The sequence below is a fragment of the Ovis canadensis genome, chromosome 2, assembly GCF_042477335.2.
Source record: "Ovis canadensis isolate MfBH-ARS-UI-01 breed Bighorn chromosome 2, ARS-UI_OviCan_v2, whole genome shotgun sequence".
In the NCBI taxonomy this organism is placed as follows: domain Eukaryota; kingdom Metazoa; phylum Chordata; class Mammalia; order Artiodactyla; family Bovidae; genus Ovis; species Ovis canadensis.
This window is the reverse complement of record NC_091246.1, coordinates 42542528-42563340: the sequence shown is the minus strand read 5'-3', so window position 1 is coordinate 42563340 and position 20813 is coordinate 42542528. Positions and strand designations below refer to the sequence as shown.

At 50.5% G+C, this 20813-nt stretch overlaps 1 protein-coding gene and 1 long non-coding RNA gene across 2 annotated transcripts; one reads left to right on the top strand and one right to left on the bottom strand.

Annotated features, from left to right (window-relative positions):
- The first annotated feature begins 978 nt into the window (after positions 1 to 978).
- R3HCC1 (R3H domain and coiled-coil containing 1) lies at positions 979 to 20272 on the top strand. Its single transcript, XM_069573698.1, has 8 exons — positions 979 to 1131; positions 12404 to 12531; positions 12946 to 13083; positions 14571 to 15177; positions 16009 to 16181; positions 17298 to 17368; positions 18891 to 18986; positions 19959 to 20272. The coding sequence occupies exons 1-8, from the start codon at positions 979 to 981 to the stop codon at positions 20093 to 20095; spliced, it is 1503 nt and encodes a 500-aa protein (XP_069429799.1). The 3' UTR covers positions 20096 to 20272.
- Positions 4074 to 11676, bottom strand: LOC138432597 (uncharacterized). Its single transcript, XR_011253911.1, has 2 exons — positions 11560 to 11676; positions 4074 to 6156 (listed from the first exon to the last, which is right to left on the bottom strand). It is a non-coding gene; the product is annotated as an uncharacterized lncRNA (long non-coding RNA).
- Positions 20273 to 20813: the final 541 nt, after the last annotated feature.

Here is a 20813-nt window from a genome sequence, read left to right as displayed (position 1 = left end):
TCTCTTCTGGGTTGCAAATAGGCCCTTCTCACATCTGTACATGGTAGGAAAAGGACAAGGGCAATCAATGTGTGGCATCTCCTTATAAAGGTGTTAATCTCATTCATGAGGGCTCCACACTTAGGGCCTGATTACAGCTCCTGAAAGCCTTACCTCCTAATGCCATTGCATTGGGGGTTAGGATTTCAACATATGAACTTTGGGGAGACACAAACGTTCAGCCTATGGTAAAGGGTAATTCCAAGATATTAGCACAATGATGGATTAGTACAGCACTAGGCATCTGCAGGGCAGTGGGTGGCTGGGTCAGCAAGAAAATCCCCAGTCTTGGACTCTGGCTCCTACTATAATGCAATCACAGTACTTTTTCTCTGTTCGAATCCCAACAAGGGCAAGAGTTGCGATTCTGATCACCCTACCAGATTTACGAAGTGCACATACATGACATGCTGTTTCTTGTAAATTGCCGTTTTTCTGCAAGTTTTCTATGAAGAATTCTCTTTGATTATAGGAGAGGACTGGAAAAGAAACTTCCAGAAACCAGAACCGAATTTGCTTTTGTTTACCAGGAGAACCAGAGCTTCTGGGAGTGGGGCCCTTTCTAGAATGGACCCAAATTTCAGCTGTCTTTACCAATTTCCAGGATTAGAAGCGAGCTGGAGGCCTTGTCCTGGTCACTAATGAGAGGCTGACGGGGGAAGAGGTGAGCATCCGTGGCATCCTGTTCTAATGCTGTCTCACTGACTCTGCCTGAGGGTTCTCTGCCGTCAGGCTTCCCCAGACCCCTCCCTCGCCCCAAAGGACCTCTTCTGGTCCTCCCGAGTCCAGCGAGGGGCCGTGGTGGGAAGAGGTAATCTTTCTAGATGACAAAAAAAAGGCTTTAAAGTCGGGGTTCTTGTTCAGAGTCGCACTTGTCCAGTCTCAACTCGGTTGGCTACTATTGAGGCTTGGAAGGGGCTGGGACTTGGGGAGACGGGGATGGGGCATGGAGGGGCGGGGACTCCCGGAGGGGTCGCGGAGGGGCGGGGATTGCGCGCAGTTCGCCCTCAGAGCAGCTCCAGCGCCTCTGGCACTTCTGGGACTCAGGCTGGACGGAGCTCAGCTCGGGTCCCCGGGCCTCCAGGGAAGAAGGTGAGAGCGACTCCTGCGCCTTGTGCTCCGGAGGAAGTGGGCGGGTGGCTGCCGGGCCGCAGGGCTCTGGAGCTGGGTGGGCGTCTTTACCAACGCTGGATGCCAGGCGCGGGGAATCGTCAATCAGGAGTCTCCGGAGTCGGATCCCGGGTGTAGGGTCCCGGGGGAAGGCGACCGAGGAGAACGGAAAGTTCAATAAGATTGGATCCCTGGTCGGTCCCTGCCTGTCCCAGATATCGCTTCCCTCTCCAGCCGTTTCTTGCGCCCGCGTCTTTGGTGCTTCCACATTGTTCCCCGGCGCAGACTCGGGGCCCTTACTCACTGTTTGCCGCCGGTACTGGCGCCTACCGCCCTCCACATTGGGAGGAGACCGGGAGTCACGCACCATGACTTCCCCGCTCCCATCACCGTGTAAATTCCGGGGTGCCCTGTTCTTTTCGCTGTGCAGGGACCTTCTCTCACAGCAGGATTCTGCCTGGAGCACCTCTTCTGCTCGGGGAGAAGGAGCCCACAGGAAGCCGGGCGGGGTGGAGGAAGGACCTGGCTGATTTTAGGGAGGGGACTGGTGCATCTCAGAGGATGAGATGGCTGGCTGGCATCGCTGAAGCAGTGGACAAGAACTTGGCAAACTTCGGGAGATGGTGAGGGACAGGGAGGCCTGGCGTGTTGCGGTCCGTGGGGTCACAAAGTGTCCGACGCGATTGAGAGACTGAACACACACTGGTTCCTCCATCCTGACCTCACGGCCTGACTCTTGTCCCTCCTCTCGGCCCTGCGGAAAGCTCTAGAACTCCTAGCCAGGAGGCCTTCATGGAGGTACCAGAGGTGGCAGATGCCCTGGTCCAGAGGGCAGGGGCAGGGGCGCAGCAGGCCTGCTATGCGGCGTTGGCGTTGGTGCAGAGCTCCTCTGACTCCTCACCTGCACGCTGCTGGGAACCTTCGTGGTGTGTGCTGGCATCTTGCACTGTGCCACCTCCGTGCACTCCAGGGTCGCCAGTGTCCTCCATTGCTCCTGGTGGCTCTGCTGGTGACGCCTTGGAAAGTGGCAACCGGGCAGCCGGCAGCTAGCCCTTTGGGGACTTATGTGACATCTCAGTGCCCTTTGGCATCATGTGTGTCCACCTTGCCCTCCTCCACCTTATACTTGGGCCTCAGCAGGTCAGCCCCTTCCACTACCAGCAGCATGGGGCCCCCCAGAGTTGTTCTAGTGGCCACTGTGGTGACCTGGCTGTCTTCAGTTTTCCTGTCCTTTATCCCTCTCTGACCTCAGGCAAATGGGGCAGGTGGTACAGGACAGAGTCCAGCATTCTGGGTGCTGAGCTCAGCAGTGCAGAGCTCCCTATCTGGGTTCAAAGATGCACCATTCAGCCTTAGCTGCATCTCTGCGGTGGCCTGCCTGATGGTGGTTGTAGTGGTTGCGATGATGGTGGTGATGGAGAAAGGATGATGAGGAGAGTGAATGTAAAGGTGGAACCCTCTCAGGCTAGGCATGATAGTCAGAACTTTAGAGGGAATTAACCTCAGAGACCAGAGTTCCGGGATGAGGCTTAGAAGAGGAGTCACTTTCGTAAGATCACCCTGTTTGTGAGGGACAGAAGAAACCAGGAATCTAGTGCCATGATTCATATTCCTGTTGGAAGTCATTTGGACTAAAGGCAGCCCCAGAGTCCCAAGGTCTATCCCTGGTCAGTGGCACCCTGTCCACATAGGTAGGGGCTGCAGAAATCAGTCTTGAAGCCTACTTGTTTAAGCCGTAATTTTGTTGTTGTTGTTTGTTTGGCCACACTATGCAGCACACAAGATCTTAGTTCCCTGATCACAGACCAGGGATGGAACCCATGCCTCCTGCAGGGAGCAGAGTCTTAATCACTGGACTGCCAGGGAAGTCCCAAGCTATTATTTTTAACTTGTTTGTTGGCACATAATTTAGTTGGCAGATTAATCAGCTTATCTTCTGGGGGACTTGTGGAAATGAGTCAATAGCAGGTAAGTTTTGAGGTGGTGAGATAAGAGGACCATAGCACATGCGGATGCTAAGGCAGTAGGCTTGGAGTGAGTGCTGGTGGGCTTAGGGGACCTGAGAGGTGGGTGGAAGTCACATTTTGGAGACATGCTCTACATAGGGAGTAACTCCTTAATGCTAAGTGAGGAGTAGGCTGAGGGCCCTCAGAGCCAGGCTCTGTGTGGACAGCAGGGGCCCCAGCTCAGCCAGGACCCAAGGTCACTAGGTTAACATTGTAACATTTTTCCTCTCCTTCATAGGGTGGAGGTTGAGCAAGCAGGATGGAGTAGCCTTTTCTGATTTTTGGTCTACAGATTGTAACTGGGTGGTAGAGAGATGTCACCATCTAAGGTTGGCAGCTGGATTTGTGATTCCGTGGCCCTGGCCCCTGGTCTGTGGCTAGAGGAGATTGGGAGAACCTGTGATCTGGTTCTTTTAGAACTAGAGCACCCAGAATGCCTCACCTATATGCAGGGAGCCCCATCTCCACCAGTCTTATATCATGCTAGGTGTTTTACATGGGTTATCTCATTATGGATTAATTCATCATTGATTAACTCAGTGAGGCCAGCACTCTCAGCCCCATTTCACAGATGAAGAAGCTAAGATGGCAATAATACTGCAGTGGGTTGCCATGCCCTCCTCAAGGGATCTTCCTGACCTAGGGATCTTCCTGACCCAAGGGATCTTCCTGATCAAACCCATGTCTCCTGCATCTGCTGCACTGCAGGGGGATTCTTTACCACTGAGCCACCAGAGGAGCATTGGCCTAGTACAGAGTAAGCCAATTCAACATGTGTTTGCTCTCAGACTCATAAGGGCCTTGTTGCCCTCCAGACTGTCCATCCAGGGACCCTCTGAGTTCATTGTGGAACCCTCCTCTCTTGCCAGTGGGTGACTGTGTGGGACGTTCTAAGAGACAGGTAAAGCAGAGTTTGCATTTTGTTTTATTTTTTTATTTTCATTTTTTTTGCATTTTGTTTTAGATAGTGTCTGAATCTGGATGAACCATCACATGCTTTTCTATACCTCTCTGAATCTGTGCCCTCTGCAGTGTGCTACTGAGAGACATTAGATTGAAAATAAACATTAAGATCCTCATAGTCAAATATTGACAAATAATGTAAAGACATTTTAAAGGATTAAGCAAACAAGAGTCTAAATTTTACATTAGAAATTCTTCATTTCACCCAGTTCTCTTAGGACAGATCATCTAGAGGCTATTGCGAATTCACTTCTAAGTGTTGGCTAGGCTAGATCATGTGATCAGCATTAAAAAAAATTATACATTTTTCCTGTTTTCTTATACATACATATATATTTTTTGCCTGCACCACACAGTATATGGGATCTTCGTTCCTGACCAGGGATCCAACCCACATCCTCTGCATTGGAAGCATGAAGTCTTAACCGATAGAAATCAGGGAAGTCTCTTTTCCTGTCTTTTTCCCCCCCCCTTTTTTATTCTTCATATCTTTGTTAGGGCAAAAGAGATGCAGTTTTTCTTTTGGTACCTTTTTGGTTCAGTTCAGTCGCTCAGTTGTGTCTGACTCTTTGCAACTCTATGGACTGCAGCATGCCAGGCTTCCTTGTCCATCACCAACTCCTGGAGCTTGCTCAAACTCATGTCCATCAAGTCGGTTATGCCACCCAACCATCTCATCCTCCATCTCATCCTCTGTCATTCCTTTCTCCTCCTGCCTTCAGTCTTTCCCAGCATCAGGGTCTTTTCAGTGAGTCAGTTCTTCTCATCAGGTGGCCAAAGTATTGGTACCATTTACCTCTTGGTGAAGGAAATGGCACCCCACTCCAGTATTCTTGCCTGGAAAATCCCATGGATGGAGGAGCCTGGTGGGCTACGGTGTACTGGGTTGAAAAGAGTCAGACACGACTGAGCGACTTCACTTTCACTTTCATCTCTTGTTCTGCATTTGTATTTTATGTTGGCCCCTTCATGGATCACAGCCTTGTCATGGCAAACGGGCCTGTGTAACTCAGTGAAGCTAACAACAACTTTATGTTGGATAAAGTTTTTATATCATTCTTATTTACTATTATTATGATTTAAAACCTATAGATTATCTTTCTAGCCTTTCAATGGTTACCTTCAAATTTTTAGCATATAGATTTAACTATATATTTTTCTAACAAATTATAAAATTCTTCCTTATCTCTCTTTTCACTTTCAAGAATTTAAAGATATTCTAGCTGTGCGTTGAACATCACCCCCTGCCCGTCATCTTATTGTTGGCTTTAGTTTGGCTTGAAAAAAATTAATGTTTTATTATGGAAAATGTCCGCCACACACAATAAGAAGGAGAATAGTGTACACATTGCCAGTTTCAATAATGATCAGCATTTTGCCAATCTTGTCTCACTTATAATTCCTCACTTCTCCCCCACTCCAATGTATTTTAAAGCAAATCTGAGACATCATACCATTTTATTCATGAACACGTTAGTATGAAGAAACATATTAAAAAGCATAACTTCAGCAGCAATAAACACACTGGAAAAGAAAGAACAATCCTTCATATCATCTTGTACCCAACCTGTCTTCCAATTTCTCTGACTTTATCAAACATGTCCAATAGTTATTTGGTTTATTTGAATCTAGATGTACAAAGGCCAATCTCTTGAATTTGGTTGGCGTGTCTTTTCTTGCCTATAGTAGTTTTTTTTTTTTTTTCATGTTTTAGAGTTGGACACTATTTAGTGACTAAAAAACAACAATTTATAATGTAATTGTCCAAAATATTTTTCTCTACGTACATTTAGAACATATTGGAACGTGCTTCAACTATCGAAGATAATGCAGAAGACACAAGGAAGAAAAGTCTATCATGTTACTTACGTGCTTGCTCACTGTTCTTTCTTCCTTCCCGGTGTTCCAGAATTCTTCCTTTCATTGTTACCTTCTCGTGCAGAGAACTTCTTTTAGCCATTGTTTCAGGCTAGGTCTCCTGGCAGCAAATTCTCTTAATCTTCCTTCATCTAAGAGTGTGCTAATATCTTCTTTATTCCTGAAATAGGTTTTCACTAGATATATGACTCTGGACTCACTGTTTTTTCTCTCAGCATTTGAAAAAAGATCTTTTTGTTTTCTGGTTTCTGGCAAGAAATCCACCATCATTCAAATAATTTTCTCCCTTAGGTAAGATAAGATTATTTTTCTGGCTGATTTTATAAAGTCCTTTGTTTTAAGTTTTCAGATATTTAATAATGATGTGTCTTGGCTTGGATTTCTGTGGTTTTGTTCTGTTTTTTACTTTTTGAATCTGTTGGTTTATATCTCTTTTCAAATCTGGGAAGTTTTCAGTTATCATTTCTCCAAGCACTTTTTCAGCCTTACCCTTTCTCCTATGTTTCTGGGACTCTGATGGCGCAAGTGTTAAATCTTCTTCCTGTAGTCCCCAATCCCTTGGTCTCTGCTCATTTTTGTGTCCAGTCTATTTTCTCTCATGTTGTTCAGGTTAGGTCTGCTGTCTTATCTTCTAGTTCACAGAGTCTTTCCTTTTCTTCTATTCTGCTACTGAGCTTTTTCTTTTGGTTACTATAGCTTTCAGTTCTAAACTTTCCTTTTGGTTCTTCTTTATATCTTCTGTGTCTTTGCTGAGACTGTTTTTTTCCATTTTTTTTTTTTTCAAATGTGTTCATAGTTGCTTGTTGAAGTATTTCTATCATGGTTGCTCCAAAATCTCAGATAGTTTAACATTTCTGACATCTCAATGCAAATTTGAGTCTATTGGCTGCCTTTTTTTCATTGAGTTTGAGATCTTCTTAATTCTTGGTACCACAAATTATTTTTTAATTGAATCCTGGGCATCTTGGGTATTATGAGATTCTGAATCTTTTTTTTTCAATATCTCATAACTAATTAATTTTTGGCTGTGCTAGATCTTTGTTGCTGCACCTGGGCTTTATCTAGTTGCACTGAGTGGGGGCTACTTCTCCTCACTGGGATTGTATGGGCTTCTCATTGCAGTGGCTTCTCCTGTTGCAGAGCATGGGCTCTAGGTGCGAGTACCTCAGTGGTTGTGGCGCACAGGCTCAGTGGCTGTGGCACACAGGCTTAGTTGCCCTGCCACATGTAGGATGTTCCCTGACCAGGGGTTACACCTGTGTCCCCTGCATTGGCAGACAGATTCTTAACCACTGAGCCATCAGGAAGTCCCCTGGATCTTTTTAGCTTCTGCTTTACCTTTCTTTGCCAGCACTCCAGAATGGGGATGAGGGGCATTGCATTGTTACTGCCAGGTGAGGGTTAAAGTGCAGGTCTCCCATTTAGCCTCCTTTGATACTAAGATGTGTGGTCCTCATCACTGATGGGTGAAGGGCTGGCTCCCCACAAGGCCCCCATGGCTGCTTTCCTGGCTGGAACGGGTGGATGTGCTGCTGTTTCCCACACGGCCTCCGCTGACACCACAGGCGGTGCGGTTTCCTCTTGATCTCTGGGTGGCAGTGAAAGTCCTCTGACAGTCCTCCAGTGGGGAGGGTGCCTTTTTACTGCTGGGTGGGGGTGGAAGTCATGTTCTCTGGTGGTCTCTACTGACACTGCAGGCGGGGCCCAGGGCTCCTTACTGCCTGAAGGGCATGAAAGTCCAAGCTCCCCCCTACCTGACCTTCTTTCACATCATCTTGGTGGCAAGGTTGTGACACTTCATTACAGCCTGGTGAGGATGACAATCTGGGCTCCAACATGGCCTTAGCCGGTCTGAGTGGGAGTGGTGTTTGGCTGAGGTTGAGAAATTATTATCTCAGAGTGCTCTGTCTGGCTGGCCTGCACATTTGGCTAGAGAGAAAACACCCCCTTTCGTTAGGGTGAGTTTTGCTGTTGTTTTGGTGTGTCTGTTTTGTTCTGTGTCCATTGGTACTTCCGGGTTGCTGGCTTCTTCCAGCTCCAAGTCTAAAAATTTGAGGCATAAAGAAAATCCAGCTCTTTGTTGTTCCTTGGAACCAGAGACCCATAGCTGGTCTTCTTTCTTTTCTCCACCTTTTATGTTTGTTTTATATATAATGTCTGGGGATTTTAATTATATTTAGTGCAAGGAATTGGCAAAGTATGTTTACTCCATTTTCCTGGAAGTCCTAATTTTCTTCTTACACACATCAAATGGATGTTCCAGCAGGCTATGTATGAAGCCAAACATTGTTATGTATGCTGTGTCTAAACAACTCCTGTTGATCTTTAAATGTTGTGACTCCATTTCTCTTTAATATTATAATACTGTTTACTAACCTAGTCAAATGCTCTTATGTCTGCCCACTGAAAAATTTTCAGTTTCACCACCTAATGTATTAGGTTCTCTGATACACATGTTAAAACTATGTAGACAATACAAAGACTTTCAATAGCAAACATTAACTGGATATTCTTAAACTTCATCTTAAACATGGAGAGAACAGTTGGTTAGCTCATGCAAGCTGAGGTTAATACTGTCTCAGTTTGCTTAGAGTAAGGAGATGGGAAATTGGGATAGATTCCAGTGCTGCAGGTGACCCCAGTGGCAAGGGAAGGGGTGCTGGATTATAATTTAGGGTTGCTATGGTAGTAGGGAACTCTAGATTCATCCCTTCAGATGGGGCTGCTTGCAACCCCATGTCATCTGCATGCAATCCTTTCATCATCTTTCAATCGTACCTCTTGTTTCAGGTAAAACTCTACAGTACACACCTAACAGGCTTCTCTGGTTGATCGGATTCATCTAGTTATTAATGCCTGACTTCTGTGTCTGGTTATTGACCACAGCATCAATTCTAACAGCATTGTAAAGATGGAAACTCTGAACCAGGTGATGTTCCAGAACATGGACGTCACAGGCTAGATCTGGATTAGAGCAAGTTCCAACTCTGCCTGTGGTAGCTGGTTCCTTGGCTAAACCTCAGGTTGAAAGTGAAAATGTTAGTTGCTCAGTCATGTCTGACTCTGTGACTCCATAGACTGTAGCCCACCAAGGTCCTCTCTCCATGGTATTTTCCAGGCAAGAATACTAGAGTAGGTTGCCATTCCCTTCTCCAGTGTATCTTCCTGACCCAGGGATCGAACCCAGGTCTCCTGCATTGCAGGCGGATTCTTTACCGTCTGAACCACCAGGTTATTCCTCTGAAATCTCCAACTGAATGGGCCACTGTGAAGATTCAGTTTATGCCATTTTTATGGCAACCTTTGTGTAAATAGTAATCTTCATTTTCACAAGCCTGTGTGTCACAGATTTATTTTCAGCTTTGTTGACTCCATTTTTTGTTGCCTCTGTGATGAACATGATTGCCTCTTTTATATCTTTCCATGCCTCTGACAGTTCACACTCCTGACATTCTGTTGGTTTTTCCATCGTGACATGAAAATCAGACTTTCTTTGATTTCCTTGAGAACATGCAGTAGTTACTAACTGAAATGTCTTCTCTTTTTTTTTACAAGAGAACTTTCCCATATACTGTTATCCTCTTTTTTCTATGATGCTTTTTTAACTTTTTGTTTTTGCTATAGAAAATTTGCATACTCTGCTGCTTTTTGTTCTGTTTGTCTCTGACTGGGGACCATTCAGTGCTCATCTGGTATTTGTCCCCCAGTCCTGTGGGTAGATGCACTTTGATTCCCTTCCTCATTTATCTTGGCATCTTTTGGTAACCTCTACCCGCAAGTGGAGGCCTTTGTGCTAATTCTATTTTTTCTTTTCAGCTTCCAACTTATCTGAAGAGTGTGTAGTGAAAACTGCATTCACAGGCAGCCTCCTCTGAGAGTCTCCTTGTTTGAGTTTCTCTGAATGTGTTGAAATCCTCTGTCACGGACCAGCTCTAAAGAGGTAGGGGTATAACCTGTATCTTGGGGTTTTGGTTGGTTCCTTCATTGTAGGGGAGAGATGGCCACTTTATTGAGAAGGTTAGTTCTTTTCTTTCTTTTTTTTTTAAATTTTTGGCTGTGCTGAGTCTTTGTTGCTGCGTGGGTTTTTCTCTAGTTGTGGAGAGTGGTGCTACTCTCTAATTATAGCATCAAGACAAAAGCAAGTGTAAAGAGAACTCAAGGAGGTGAGTCATGGGCTTCTCATTCAGGAGCACAGGCTCTAGAGCACAGGCTCAGTAGCTGTGGTGCACGGGCATGGTTGCTCCATGGTATGTGGGATCTTCCAGGGTCAGGGGTAGAACCCATGTCTCTGGCATTAGCAGGTGGATTCTTTACCACTGAGCCAACAGGGAATGCTGAGCCTTTGTTTTCTAAGTTAGCATGCATATTCCTTCTGGGTCATGTGTGCAAAATGGGCGTGCCTCCCAGCCTCACACTTCCCATCATGGAAGCCTGGTTGGATAAACGGGACCGTTGTGTGGCCCCTCAGTGTTCTCTCAGGCCGGTCTGATTCCACTTCAGTTAAGCCAGTGTGGAGTGTGGGTGGGGCTGGTGGAGTCAGAGTCCAAATGGGTGTCCCTGTTCTTCTTGCTGTATTTTTGCCCTCTACCCCCCAGGGACTGGATGCCCCTCCGGGCCTGAGACTGGGGCAGGGGCAGGCCTTCAGAATCTCCTCTTAACAACCAGGCCCCCAAAGGATACTCATGACTCACCTCCTTGAGTTCTCTTTGCACTTGGTGTTGTCTTTATTTTATATCCTTTTTATTCTTAAAAAATTTTTTATTTATTTTTAGTTACACGGGGTCTTCATTGCTGTGCACAGGTTTTTCTCTAATTGTGTCAAGTGGGGCTACTGTTTGTTGCAGTCTGAGGGCTTCTTGTTGCAGTGACTTGTCTTATTGCCAAGCATAGGTTCTAGGGCACAGGTTTGAGAGTTGTGGCCCACTGGCTTAGCTGCCCCAAGGCGTGTGAATCTTCCTGGACCAGAGATCAAAACCGTATCCCCTGCATTGGCAGGCAAATTCTTAACCACTGGACAACTAGGGAAGTCTCGATTCTTTTTATTCTTGAAAAACTATCTGGAAAGATAGTTTTTGTAAATATAATATATCCCAATAGTTTTTATAAATGTAATATATAAAAAGATATAATCCCACCATCTGTTAAAAGAAATACTCTGGGAAAAACTGCAAGAGAGCAAAATGCATCTTTGTTTTTCTTCATTGTCCTGTTCCCAACTTCTCCCAGCCAGCCTTTTAAGGGTCAGCCTCCTTGTGACCTTTCTTGTATCCTATTGCAGGGCCCACTCAGACTGTCCCACCCCTGTACTAAAACCTGGGTTTTTAATAACTCAGGGCCCTGCTTGTTTCAGGATGATCAAAGGCTTACATTTCAGCACCTTCCAGGGAAGAGGAGGATTTCAGCCCTGGTCTCCTTGATTATAATAAGCCGTCTCATGGCTGTCTGATGACATGAATTTCAAGCCCTGTTTAAGGCAAGTGCTGGAGTTACTTTTAGATGTAGCACGTTCTGCAAACCACCATTCTAGTGTCTACCCAGCCCTGTTATCCATAGGCTAGTATACCTTGTCAGGGACGCTGTGCTGTGAGTTGGACCACTTTGCAGCTTCCATCGATAAGGGCCAAAGGGTGATGAAATTCTTGGTGTCCAGAAACTTCCTATGTATCCCTCTTTGACGTCCCTAGGGAGGGGATCAATGAACTGTAAAACCTGGTATCCCCATGACCTAGCATGTACGAGCCACGCCAAAGGATTTCCCAAATTTAATTGATCCTAGGAGACAGTGTAGGGTTTCCCAGGTGACTCAGTGGTAAGGAATCCGCCTGCCAATGCAGGAGACTCAGGACACACGGTTCGATCCCTGGGTGGGGAATATCCCTGCTCAGGTGACCTGTGGTCTCAGGGGCAAAAAGAATCAAGAAAGAACGCGCCTTTGCCATTGGGGGTGATGCCTCCCCCGGGCCGCGCGGTGGCGCTGCAGCTCCGCGAGGCCCGGGTGGTTCCGGGGCTCAGGGGCGCGCAGGCTTCTGGGGACCCAAGAGCTGCGGCGGCGACGCGCAGGGCTGCCGCGGAGAGTGCGGCGGGCGGACCTCAGGGCAGGTCGCTCCGATCGCTCACGGTCAGCCTGTGCTCCTCCCTGGCCTCTCGCTCCCGGGCCGGGAAGGATCGATCGCGCCCGCGGATCGGGGCCCAGGCCGCAGGGCGCGGACCTGGGGACGGCGAGAGCGACCGCATCGGGGGCCGGGTGACCCTTCCCTGCCCCACCACGGCCCTGCCGGGGGCCCTGGGCACGACCCTTACCCTCCTCGGAGCCCGGCCCGTCTCCGATCGGAGGAGAGACCGTGTCCTCGGTCGTGGAAGGGCCCGGGTTCTGTGCTCTGATCGCGGCGGTGTCGGTTGCCCCGCAGGCTCTCCCACCTGTCACCCTGGCCCTTCTCTGCTTGGACGGCGTCTTCCTCTCCACAGCCGAGAATGACTTCGTGCAGCGCATCCGGGAGGAACTGGACCGCTTCCTGCTGCAGAAGCAGCTGTCAAAGTAAGCCGTTGTGAGGGTGGTGCCTGCTCTGCCGCTGGGAAGAGCAGTGTTCGCCCCTAGCCTCCTTGCCCCTTTTTGTCCAATGGTGCGTCTAAAGTAACTAGGCTCGCAACTCGCTCTGATTTGGCCTTTAGGTCTAATAATCTGCTGTCAGGCCTCTCCCCGCTGCCTCTTTCCTGGGTGACACCAAGCATCGCCTGAGATGGAACAGCCCATCCCTGGAAGGAGGATGGGGCCAAGTAGTTCCCTGCCATACCCTCTACGGGCAGGTCCACTGCAGTCAACCTGGGACCCCAGGGGGCAGAGCGAGTCTAGGCTCAAGCCACCGTTAAACCAGGAGTGGACTCTGTGGGGGTCAGGCCTGGGGGCTGCTCCTGGAGCTCCTGCTCTGCTCTCCTTCCCATCCCTCCCCAGGGTCCTCCTCTTTCCCCCACTCTCCAGTCGGCTCCGGTACCTGATCCACAGGACAGCAGAGAATTTTGACCTTTTGAGCAGCTTCTCTGTTGGAGAGGGCTGGAGGAGGAGGACAGTCATCTGTCACCTGGACATCAGGTGTGTATCCTGCCGCCTGGGAGGCCCCTCGTTGGTTTTCCCCTGGGGGTGGTCTGGTGAGCTGGTCAGCCTCTGGGAGGGAATCAGGGCTGGGTGACCCCCTCTCTCCCCAAGCCTCAGTTGCTTAGAGTCAGTGCTGCCTTCTGCTCAGCAGGGGAGTAGAGGTGCATTGTTGATGGAGTTCCTTTAGCAAATTCAGCTTATGCACGTTGGGCCAAAAGAGAGAGGACTGTTTAAACAGTGGGGATGTCCACCCAGCGTTGCTCTCAGGGAGCTTGGGCCCTGCAGAGGCCATGGAACGTGAAAGCTCATCTAGCAATTCGCTCACCTGTCTCCATGCTCATCTCGAAGGATCTTATCATAGTGTCTATAATCCTAGCCTTTAAAGTTACATACTTTTCTCTTTTTTTGATCTGTTTTAAACTTTTTGTTTTGTGTTGGGGTGCAGCCAATTAACAATATTGTGATAGTTTCAGGTGAACAGCAAAGGGACTCAACCACACATATACATGTATCCATTCTCCCCTAAACTCCTCTCCCATCTAGGCTAACACATAACGTTGAGCAGAGTGGTGCATGCTATACAGTAGGTCCTTGTTGGTTATCCATTTAAAATATAGCAGTGTGTACATGTCCATTCCAAGCTTCCTAACTATCCCTTCCACTCATCCCATTGTGTGTGTGTGTGTGTGTGTGTGTGTGCTAAGTCCCTTCAGTCATGTCAGACTCTGTGACCCCGTCCCGTTATCAGCCATTCAAAAGAATGAAATAATGCATTTGCAGCCACATAGATGGGCCTAGAGATTGTCATCCACATTACTGCGAATGGCGTTGCTTCATTGTTTTGAATGGCTGATAATGGGATGGGGTCGCACAGAGTGGGACATGATCTGTCTGCAGTACAGGAGAAGTGGGTCCAACCCTTGAGTCGGGAGGATCCCCTGGAGTAGGAAACGGCAGCCCCCTCCAGCATTCTTGCCTGGAAAATCTCATGGACAGAGGAGCCTGGTGGGCCACAGTCCATGGGGCCGCAAAGAGTCAGTCACAGCTGAGCTACTAACACACACACAGATTGTCCTACAGAGTGAAGAAAGGCAGAGAAGGAGAAATGTCATGTGATAGCCCTTATATGTGGAATCTAAAAAGAAATGATACAAATGAACTTACTTACAAAACAGACTCACAGACTTAAAGTTACATACTTTTCTAATAACATAGTTTCTGAATGCTAATTACCGCAACCTGTAGCAAGTGGACTCAGCTGTCTCACAGTTGGTTTGTAACACTAGAGGAAGAGTTGACCGCTTTGTGCTTGTTCAGGGCATCCCCTCTGATGGCTCATTAAGTTGTTTTCCAGGGTCATTGTGGCTTCGGTTTTTTGCCTGAGACTGACTCAAGAGCCTCAGGCCTGAATGGCAGATAACTCCAATAAACCATTCTCCTTGGGTCTCAAGCACCCCTCTGATAAGTGCCTGCTCCTACTCCAGGTTACGCAGTTCAGACGGATTCTCTGGCCCCTGCCGCCCTCCTGCCTCCCACCCTAGCAAGTACCGAGGTCCTCGGAAGCCCACCGCAAGTCAGGGAGCGGCTGGTGGTCCCCGAGGGGTGAGGGCTGGCCGGTGGCATCGTGGACGCAAGCCGGACCAGGCCTTGTATGTGCCCCGGGTGCTGCGCCAGCAGGAGGAAGGAGTGCTGCCCGCTCCTGCAGAGCTCCAGGGAGATGCTCCAGCTGGCGGGCTCTCAGAAGAACCAGGAGATACTGGTGCTGGGAACCCCACTGCTGATCAGGAACTTCCCGTGTCGGTGACTCAGGCAACAGAGGACCAAAAAGGCCCTGGTCAAGGCTGTGAGAAAGAGTCGCTGCCAGACCCACTGGCTGCTGAACCCTCAGGGCATGAGAGCCACGCAGGGACCGGAGACAGGTTGGAGTCAACCGCACAGCTGGAGCACGTGCTGCAGCTGGACTTGGAGGAGGGAAATGGGACTGAGCTGGAGAGGAGCCTGGCAGCAGAGGAGGAAGTAGAAGAGGAAGAGGTGGAAGAGGAGGGGCCAGGCAGCTGCCCTGAGGACGACTTCGGTGAATTGCTGCAGGAGGTGATGAGGCTCTTAAAAAGGGAGGGTGGAAGTGAGGTGGGTGTAGTCGAGGGTGGATAGGGCGGAGGGTCAAGGTGTCTGGGGGGTGCGGGTGTTGAGTGATAGCGGTCCCTTAGGAGACCAGTACTCAGAGGGCAGGAGGCTCAGGATCTGGGGTCAGGGGTGTGGATTGGATCCCACCTCAACCAGGTTATTTGGCTTTTCTAAGTTTCAGTTTCTTCCTCTGAAAAAAAGAGCAGGTGCTAATACACACTTCCCAAGGGAACACAGTGCTTCAGAACGCACTACAGACACTGGTCATGAAAATTACTCTTCTGCCTGAAGCTTTGTCTTACAAATCTCTTGTCCTTAGAACCGTGTGTCTGTCCCTGAGCCTGGCTGCGGTGTCAGTTGGGAGGGCAGGCAGTCTGTATTGCTATTTTACAGATGAAGGACACCAGAAAGCCTTGCTCATCATCACTTTGTTAATGAGAAAAGGAAAGATCCTGGGCTTGCCTACCTCCACCTCTTACTGACAGTAACTTGAGGAGGAATTACTTAATTCTTTGGCTTAGTTTATCCATCTGTAAAGTGGGCCTACGGAATAGAGTTTTGGGGATTTTGTGAAACAAAGTGCGTTAGTGTCAGTCACCCAGCGGGGACTCCCCTAAAACATACTCCTCCATCTCGTGGCCCAGTCTGCCATACTGCTATCTTTCCCAGACTCCTGTCTGGGGTGCTCACCTCTGTGTCAATGCAGAAGCCTGTGGGACTCAGCGTGGGTTTTGAGAGCACTCACTCAGAGTCCGGTGTATCCAAGCTCCCCTCACTAAAGGGTCTGATCTCTCCCAGATAACGAACAATCTGACCCAGAAGGAGATTCAGGTAGAGAAGATCCACGTGGACACATCATCCTTTGTAGATGAGCTGCCTGGAGAGAAGGATTTTGCGCACGTGGTGGAGATCTATGACTTTGAGCCGGTGCTCAAGACTGAGGACCTGCTGGCTACCTTCTCTGAGTTCCAGTGAGTGCTGGAGAGGCTTTGGGGTGGGGATGGTGGGTGGGGAGAGTGCTTTCTTTCTGGAGAGGAGCTAGGACCGGGCTTTGTGTGGGGGACGCTTGCCTGCCCCTCCTTCAGTGCCTAGAAAGAAAGGCAGAAAGTAGGTGTGGTTGCTCTGGGTGCCATGCTCCCGGGCAATTCAGCTTGCTGGCCGTGACTGTGTGGAGGAGGAAGACAGCTGAGTTTTTGGTTGTGGACAGCTTTTGGAGGTTCAAGACCTGTCCCTGCTGGCACAGGCGGCGGACCTCCAGCCTGGCCCCCAGCACGCCCACATGCCAGCCACGACCCTGTGGGCCCACTGCCTCCCCCTGCTTCACGGCCAGCCGCCCAGTTGGAGAGTCGACAGATGGAGGGCCACCTCCATAGAGGAGCTCTTTCCGGGATGAACGGGGCTTAAGTAGCTCTGGGACAGAGTCTGCTGGAGAGGGGAGAAAAAGTGAGAAAAAGTGAAAAAAGACTTCTCCCGTATCCCCAGATTCCTTGGATCTAAATCCAGTCTTTTCTCCTGTTTTTTTTTTTTTCTCCATGCTTGTTTTCTTTCCTCCTGTCCCCCTTCTAGGGCTGGGCCAGACTAGGGCCATTGGAGGCTTCCTCATCCACAGGGGAGCCCCAGGCTCCAAGACTGCTTTGGTCTCCCACAGGCCCCAGACTCAGGAGTGCCTTCCCAAGTGGCAGGAAGAAAGTCAGGGCAGTTTCACTGACATGCTTGTCGTATCAAGTCCTGTCCTCAGCATGAAGCCCTTTGTCTCCAGCCTCAAATCCTGTGCCCTTGGCCTGGGGTGACCACGTCTGTGAGGGGCCCTCTTCGCCCTTGGCCTTGTGCTCTACAAGCTTTGAGTCCTGACTTCCTCAGTTCTAGGAGTTGGGGGCCCACCAGATCTCAGAGGTGGGCCCTGCCTTTCTGAAGTTGTCATATGGTCTTCAGGGAAAATCTGCCCCCGATGCTCATCTCCTCCCTAGAGGAGATGAACTTGTCTTGGGCTTGGAGTATTTGAGGACTGGAGGGGGGAGGGTCTTCCTGCAGCAGGAGGCGTTTTCCGCATTCACTCTCCCCGTCACTCTGTCTTGTCCCCGGCACAGAGAGAAGGGGTTCAAGATCCAGTGGGTGGACGACACGCATGCACTCGGCGTCTTCCCCTGCCCAGCTTCAGGTAAGGCGGTGCATGGTGGCCTGGCTCCTCCTTTGACTGCTGTTTGGAAGGGAGGGAGCCTCGTTTTCTGGGGTGAGGATACCCCAGATCAGGGTGTAGGCTGCACCAAGCTGATGGACTGGCAGGGCGGCTCCCAGCCACCTGATCGGGAAGTCCAGAGGGGCGGAGTGGGCACTGGGCCAGGAAGCTCACACCTCTTCATCCTTGCTTCTTGAGTTCAGAGGTTTCAGATTTGGGTGACCTCCACATCCTAAATGAAAGCATGTGAAGGTGCCATTTTTACAGGTCAAAAACATTCAAATACTGGTGGGACTTTCCTGGTAGTTGAGTGGTTAAGACTCCAGGCTTTAATGCATAGGGCATGGGTTCAATCCCTGATCAGGGAACTAAGATCCCACATGCCATGTGGCACAGTCAGAAAAAAAAAAAAGCATTAAAGTACTGGCAGGTTCCTATGGTTTGAGCAGATGTGTTCTCATTCCGTTTAGATTAGAGCTTCAGGAGATAGGTGAGATGACTCCATTTTACAGATGGGGAGACTGAGTCCCCTGATGTCAGTTTCCGATCAAGGTTATGAAGCCTCTCATCAGTCGTCAAGGCTGGGGAGGCCAGGTAGGCTCGTGGCTGTCATTCCAGTGCTGGACCTCCCTCTCAGCACTTTCCTGTACTTCCCCTGCCGCACCGCTGCACAGTTTGTGTATATTTATAGAGTCAGTCCCCAGCCCCCCTTGACTGGGCTTCTCACAACCACGGGCTCTTAACACAGAGTGGGGAGTGACCATGGCTGGTGTGGCCCAGTCTTCAGGAGAGCCTGAGCTTTTAGGGACGGGGGGCAGTGTCCGGGCAGCAAGAGGATTGGGGCCAGGTGGGGGCTTCAGCCCCAGAGAGGGAGCCACTGAAGGTGGGGGCTGGGGGAGGCCCTCCCGGTCCATGGAAGGGATTAGCAGTGGGCTTGGCATGCCATGGCTGCCTTCTGGGCTCTGCCAAGCTGGCCAGGAGCCAGGGGTAGGCCTGCTCAGCTTCCTCATGTCCTGGCCTCATCTGTATGGTGGTTTGGGTCTGAGGTCCCTCCCAGCTGTAAGTGGCCCGAGTGCCCCAGGGCCCAGCACAGCCTGAGGCAATGAGAGCATGCACCCTGGGAGGGTCTTGAGTCGGGGCAGGGTGGTGATGGTGGTGGTGGTGTTTGTTTTAAGCTCCCGGGCTCTGGAAGGCTGGGGCCTACCTCTGCTGATGTCAGAACCACAGGCTCACCATGTGGCTCCTGCCCCCCCCCACCCCCCAGGGCAGGGGGGTAGAAGTGGGGGCATGGGCCCTCCATCTGAGAGCATGGCAGCCCTGTGCAGACCTGCAAGCTCCAGCGGAGGGGCGAGCTGATGGGGCAGTCCTGTCCCTGAGCTTTAGATGGGTGGTTTGGATGGGTGTCAGAAGCGGCTGCTTGGGCTTTGGGGTGACATGTGTGTTCCTGGGTCCTGAGGCCTCAGCAGGAAATGCGGATGGCTCCAGACCTGCTTTCTTTCCTTAGCTGCTGAGGCCCTGACCAGGGATTTCTCCACACTGAAGATCCGGCCCCTGACGCAGGGAGCCAGGCAGTCCAAGCTGAAGGCCCTGCAGAGGCCAAGTAAGGAAGCTGGTGGTCTGGGTGGGTGGGCGGCTCGAGTGTGGGTCTGCCCTCCGATTCACTTCCCTCTAAAGTTCTCTGCTTTCTGGCCCCTGGGCTGCAGTGACCCATGGGGTGGTCCTCGCCCAACCCAGGGGGCCTATCAGGAGAGCTGTCTTCCAGCTGCCCTGTCCCAGGCTTGCCCTCCATTCACACCTCTTGGGAGTCTGGTTTGGGGTGCAGAGGGGAAGCTTGGTCTTTGTGTCCAGCTGGGGAAGCCATGCTTTGCTGTAAGGTATACAGAGCTTGGGCTTTGGTGTGACCCTGGCACTGGCACTTCCTTAAACTGGCCTTGAGCAAGTCGCTGGATGTATGTGAGTCGGTCCCTTTCTCTGTGAGATAAGCGTTAGAGTGAATGAGAGAGCCTGGCGGACGGGCCCCCGCAGTGGTGAGAGGCACACAGAAAGTGCCCCGTAAATGATGGCTCCTCCCCTTTACTCTCCTCCTTCCAGGGAGCACGAGGGTCTTTAGGGGCCAGTTTCCCATGGCTGCAGAGCAGTGGCTGGCTGGCAGAACTGGCCTAGAGAAGCCTGCTGAGGCCATCCACGTTCTTGTGGATTACATGGTCTTTGTCCCAGACTTCTTAGGGATGATAAACATCCTGTCTGTTGATCCAAGAGCTCCAGGTGTCCCTTCCTGGTCTGCCTGCCCTCTCAAAGGGCCCCTGCAAGGGAGGGAGGTGGACAGGATTAGCGCCACCCCCACCTCCGACAGAAGGAGAAACAGGGAGGGCGCGGAGAGGTGGCAGAGTAAGTCAGGACCCCACGTCAGGGCCAGGAGCCCTCGGTGGCCCCTCTCACCAGCATCAGGCCACAGTGGGGTGCAGCCAGGCCTCAGGGGTGGGCTCTAACTGCCTCCGAGGCTGCTGTGTCGCTGGGAGGAGAGGCCACAGCCTTGAATTCAAGTCCGCACCCCATGGGGCTTTCCTTTCAGAGCTCCTGCATCTGGCAAAGGAGAGACCACAGACAAATACAGCTGTGGCCCGGAGGCTGGTGGCCCGGGCCCTGGGGCTCCAACACAGAAAGAAGGAGCGGCCTACAGTGGAGCCGCCTGCCGTTCTGAGGCCCTGAGAGTCCCAGCCCGCCTGGATCGAGCTCCCCAACCCAGCTCGGGCCCCAACACCACAAGCCTTTACACACACCGGAGCAGCCCTGAGCCATCCTTGGAGCATCGCTATGAGGCGTGGTGGGCTTTAGTTTGGTCTAGTTTCTGAAGCTGAGTAAAAAATAAAAATTAAAGAATTGTAACACGATTGCTTCAAAATGTAATGGTCTGCAGTGGAACACTAGGGGGCGCTGTTCGCCTCCCATTGGAGACCTAGGGCTGCTGAAGAAGCTGGTTGCTTTAGGTGACTGACCTCAAACCAGCTGGGCCTCCAAGGCATTTTTGAGCAGAGCTTGCCCAGTTTGTGGGGGTAGGTTGCACCTGTTGTGTGACATATGCCCAGTCTCCCCCAGAGCAACTCTGGGCTATTGGCCATGCTGAGACACCCCCTGCCTCTGCCTCTGGCCCTAGTGTTACCAGTGGTGTGGGTTACACAGGGGTCCCTGTAGAAATAAACATAAACTCACCTCGAGGTGAAATCTGAAGTGCCCTGGAATGGGTGGGAGGGCAGCTTTGTGAGGACAGGGTCCCAGTACACTGGTCTTTCTGGTTTGAGTGGAGCTGGTGACGATCCTGGCCCTCTGAGGTCATCATGGACCCCTCGGTTTGCTGGGCTGCAGCCCACTGTGATGCAGAGGGAGCCCCAGGCCTGGCTGGATTGCGGTTCACTCTCACTGTGCCCAG